Source organism: Thecamonas trahens, assembly GCF_000142905.1.
Source record: "Thecamonas trahens ATCC 50062 unplaced genomic scaffold supercont1.47, whole genome shotgun sequence".
Lineage (NCBI taxonomy): Eukaryota > Apusomonadida > Apusomonadidae > Thecamonas > Thecamonas trahens.
Genome location: NW_013657633.1, coordinates 176,500 through 181,176, shown reverse-complemented (window position 1 = coordinate 181,176; position 4,677 = coordinate 176,500). Strand labels below are relative to the sequence as shown.

The window sequence follows — 4,677 nt, the reverse complement described above, 5'->3', positions numbered from 1 at the left end:
GCCAACGTGTGGCCAGCCCACGGAGCATGACAGGACCAACAGACTCGAATCAGCAGAGTCACCTTGGCCCCCTTACCAGGCTAGTTACCCATCGAAAGCGGCTAGCAGTACCACCTCGCACACTTTACTACATACACACTATGCTGCGCACTCGTATCTCTGCTGTGCTCACCCCTATGTACCGCCCCCCCCCTCCTCCTTCCCTCCCTCCCCCCCCCTCCTCCCCGTCCCCACCTCCTCGCTCCACTCACATCACTTCCCGTCTTCGAATCAGGACCCGGGCATACGGCTCGCTCGGCACGTTCTCGCTCCCTAAGCCGCCATCGGAGCCGATGCTCAACTATGCGCCTGGCTCGCCGGAGCGTGCGGCACTTGCTGAGGCGCTGACAGAGGTCTCTGGCGAGGTGGTCGACATCCCCTGCGTGGTCAACGGCGAGGAGGTGTACACTGGCGATGTGGTGGAGCAGGTCATGCCCACCCGCCACTCGCATGTTCTCGCTCGCGTCCATCGCGCCTCGCAGGAGACTGTCCAGGCTGCCATCGATGCCTCGCTCGAGGCCCGGGCAGAGTGGGCGGCGATGCCGGCAGAGGCCCGCTTTGCCATCTTCCGCAAGGCCGCAGACCTCGTTGCCTCCAAGCACCGGGCCAAGATGTGCGCCACGGTCATGCTCGGGACGGGCAAGAACGTGTGGCAGGCCGAGATCGACGCCGCTGTGGAGACTATTGACTTTTTCCGCTTCAACACGGCCTTTGCCGAGGACATCTACGCCATGCAGCCACCGCAGAACGCACCGGGCAACTGGAACCGGTCCGAGTACCGCCCGCTCGAGGGCTTTGTCCTCGCCGTCTCGCCGTTCAACTTTTGTGCCATCGGCGCCAACCTCTGCACCGCTCCGGCCATGATGGGCAACACGGTGGTGTGGAAGCCGGCCTCGACGGCGGCGCTTGGCAACTACTACGTGTACAACATCCTCCGCGAGGCTGGCCTCCCCGACGGCGTCATCAACTTTGTTCCGGGCTCGGGCCCGGTCATCGGTGACACCTGCCTCAACTCGCCACACCTTGGGGGCCTGCACTTTACCGGCTCGACCGAGACCTTCAACTCGCTCTCGCACGCCATCACCTCGAACTACGGCAAGTACGTGGGCTACCCACGCGTGGTCGGCGAGACCGGCGGCAAGAACTTCCACTTCCTCCACGCCTCGGCCGACGTTCGCTCCGCCGTCAACAACACTCTCCGCGGTGCCTTTGAGTACCAGGGCCAAAAGTGCTCCGCGACGTCGCGGCTGTACGTTCCGGCCTCACTCTGGGACGAGGTCCGCGACTCGCTGGTCGCCGAGATGGCCAACATCAAGGTCGGTCAGCCTTACGAGTTTGACGCCTTTATGACCGCCGTAATCGACAAGTCCTCCTTTGACAACATCTCGCGCTACCTTGCTGCTGCCGCCGCCGCGCCGGATGCCGAGGTCCTTGCCGGTGGTTCTGCCGACGACTCGGAGGGCTACTTTGTCGAGCCGACCCTCATCCACACTACCGACCCGCACTTCCTCACCATGGAGGAGGAGATCTTCGGCCCGGTTCTCACCGCCTACGTCTACGACGACGACAAGTTTGAGGAGACGCTCGAGGTCTGCGCCTCGACCTCGCCGTACGCCCTCACCGGCGCTGTCTTTGCCCGCGACGCCGACGCCCTGCTCACTGCCGACGCCGCCCTCAAGGACGCCGCAGGCAACTTTTACGTCAACGACAAGTCGACTGGCGCTGTCGTCGGCGCCCAGCCCTTTGGTGGCGCTCGCGCCTCGGGGACCAACGACAAGGCGGGCTCCGCCCTCAACCTCCTCCGCTGGGTCTCTGCCCGTACCATCAAGGAGAACTACCTTCCGCTCGACGACTGGCGCTACCCGCACATGGAGTAAGGAGACTCTGTTTACACCGTTTGGAGAAGCAGTCCCAGCCACTTGCGCATCACATGCCCTGCGTTGTTTGGCTGGGCCGTGGCCACGCCCGAGCATCCACACTTGGCTACGCCCCAGTTCCGAGATACACCATAAACTCCTGCACAAGCTCCTCGTGCTTGGCCAAGCAGTAATCGTATGTGGTCGCCTCCATCTGGTGGGCAACAACCGCGGCGTTCCATCGCTCCTGCGCCTCGGCAAGATTAATCATCGACCGCCGGGCGCTCTCCACCCGGTCCTCGATGTACGGCAGCTCAAGTACAGCCCTCGCTCCACGCGGTCTCATCAAAAGCGAGTTGGCCGACGCCACAACTATCATTGCGCTTTCTGACGCCGCAGCCGCCTGGCTGCTCCCAACGTCACCGGGCGCTGCTAGCACATCGAGCCCGGGCGAGATCTTCAGCAACTGCGCCCCGCTCGCCACATCGTACGCATACACCTCGTCGCCACCCCAGACCAGTACCCCTCCGCCGTCCGACAGCACTGTTACGTGCTCGACATCCACTGGCACCTCGATCTCTCTTCGCGCCAGCAGTGTCTCGGCGTCCCACACCGCGACAACCCCGCGCGCAAGGCTGAACACTGCACCAACTGCCCGTGAGTAGGCGCAGCCAATGGGTACATGGCCCGGGTGCATCATCTTGGCCTCGAGCACGCACTCGGCTGCATTCCACAGCGCAATCACCCCGTCCGAGCCAACTGATAGGACCCTGCCCTGCCCTACCGCACATAGTGCCGCCTGCCCGGCAAAACTCGCGTCTGCCGCATGGGCCCCGCTCAGCTCAGCAACGTGCTCGCCAAATTCGGGCGCACAACGCCAGACCTGGAGCGCACCGCGCGAGACGCCACCGGCATACGCCCCCACAAGCTTGGATCCCTCGCTCGCAAGCACAGCCGCCGCCAGCGGTGCTTCGAGCGTCACCCGTCCGGCAACAGAGTTGGTGAGGCTTGACACAAAGGTGAGGCTGCTGTCGCTGCCGTACGCCACCACGCAGCTCTCGGCCTCTGAGAACCGGAGCCACTCGACAGTCACCCCTGGCGGGAGCCCAAGCTCGACGCTTGCGTCGCAGAACGGCGCAAGGCCCGACTCGCACGACGGAATCGAGAACCGCCGGACTGACGCCGAGCTCTCACTGGTCGCGCCAAAGCTGGCCCAGAGAACGCTATCATCGGCGCGGCCATGCGCGAGTGCGGTCACCCGCCCACTTCCACCGTCGACGGCTTCGAAAGCAAACTTGCGGGGCGACCACTCAAAGAGCCCGGCATCGTCGTCGAATCCGGCAAAAACTTGCCCGGCCTGCGAGACGGTCAGGACGGTCAACTTGCCTGGAGCGCCTACCCGCTGCCGCACAACCTCGGTCTCGGTCACCCGCGCCTCAAACGCATTAGGCTTGTTCTCTGGCGCCTGCGGCTTGGCCGGCGGGAGCCCCGGCGGTATGACCGAGAACCGCACCATCGTCTTGGGATGGCGGAGCCAGGCCAGCCGAATCGCCTCGAACCACCGCGCCGAGTCCTCAGCAGACTCGCCGCACAGCACGTAGACTCTCGCTGGGCCGGGCACCGCGCTGCCACTTCCGCCGCCATTGTTGTCGGTACCGCCGGCGTCAACATCATCAGCTTCGGCGTCAGTGTGGAGTTCAAACGGCTCCAGCGCCAGGAGCGGCTTCTTCAGCTTGGGATGGGCCGACCTTCGCTTGAGCTCGCACACCGAGCCAAGCTCGATCCTGCCCTTCATCTTCTTGCTTGGCGCCTTGATGTACGCCTGCTCGTTCTTCCAATACGACAGCGCTGCCCGAGTGAGCATAAAGTACCGCTTATCAAAGCCCTTGACCTTTGTCTTGCCCGAGCTCTTGGTCATCATGCCCGACATCTCGATGGTCTCGGCCTCTTCCGTCCACTCGCCCACATACACAAGCATCTGTACCCCCAGCCCAGCCCAGCCCAGTCCAGCCCATACACCCCACATACCCACCCATACCCATCAGCCCATAATAACCACCCATTCCCCATGAGTCACCCCCATTCCCCCCAGCCTCCTCCCCTCCCCTCCCCTCCTCCTAGCCCCAGCCCCCTCGCGCCCACGTCCAGCTTCCTTCCCAGCACGCCTACCCCCTCCCCTCCCCCCCCCTCCCCTTCCCCCCTCCCCCTCCCCCCCCTCCCCTACCTACCCTATCATTGTCCGGCACGGCCGACTCGGCCTCCGCCGCCTCCATGCGCTTCCCGCAAACAGAGACTGTCCTTCACCACGACACGTGTATCCCCCTCCCCTTCCCGTCCCTCCCTGTTCTGACTCTTTGCTCTGCTTTGCCGTTGCGTGCTGGCTTTGGCACACGCTCGTTTCGGTCATGACAAACCCAAACTCATGCAGCCACCACCACATCTTGCCAGCCATGGTGATGGAGGTGAAGTCGCATGTTGCAAGCCACCCGCTCCCGCAGCTACACTCCCCCCCCCCCCCCCTCCCTCCCCCTCTACCCAAAGCAGACATATAACAAGCTATCATCATCATCATCAATAATCATCATCAACATCAATAATCGTCTGTGCTCGTCACCTTGGTCCTTTTCTCCTTTGCAGCCTCTCCCGCTGTTCGACCAAGACCAGCAACAAAGTCCCTCCCTCCCTCCCTCCCTCCCTCCCTTCATCACGCCTATCGCCCCCATCCCTACCCCCCCATCCCCCTTCATCGCCCTATTCCTACCCTCCTACCCCCCCCCCCCCC

At 63.7% G+C, this 4,677-nt stretch overlaps 2 protein-coding genes across 2 annotated transcripts; one reads left to right on the top strand and one right to left on the bottom strand.

Annotated features, from left to right (window-relative positions):
• Nucleotides 1–136: 136 nt before the first annotated feature.
• AMSG_09270 (1-pyrroline-5-carboxylate dehydrogenase) lies at nucleotides 137–2,070 on the top strand. Its single transcript, XM_013899207.1, has 2 exons — nucleotides 137–178; nucleotides 275–2,070. Exons 1-2 carry the CDS (start codon nucleotides 141–143, stop codon nucleotides 1,914–1,916), a joined length of 1,680 nt encoding a protein of 559 aa, XP_013754661.1. The 5' UTR covers nucleotides 137–140; the 3' UTR covers nucleotides 1,917–2,070.
• AMSG_09269 (uncharacterized protein) lies at nucleotides 1,914–4,202 on the bottom strand. Its single transcript, XM_013899206.1, has 2 exons — nucleotides 4,124–4,202; nucleotides 1,914–3,873 (listed from the first exon to the last, which is right to left on the bottom strand). Exons 1-2 carry the CDS (start codon nucleotides 4,166–4,168, stop codon nucleotides 2,023–2,025), a joined length of 1,896 nt encoding a protein of 631 aa, XP_013754660.1. The 5' UTR covers nucleotides 4,169–4,202; the 3' UTR covers nucleotides 1,914–2,022.
• Nucleotides 4,203–4,677: the final 475 nt, after the last annotated feature.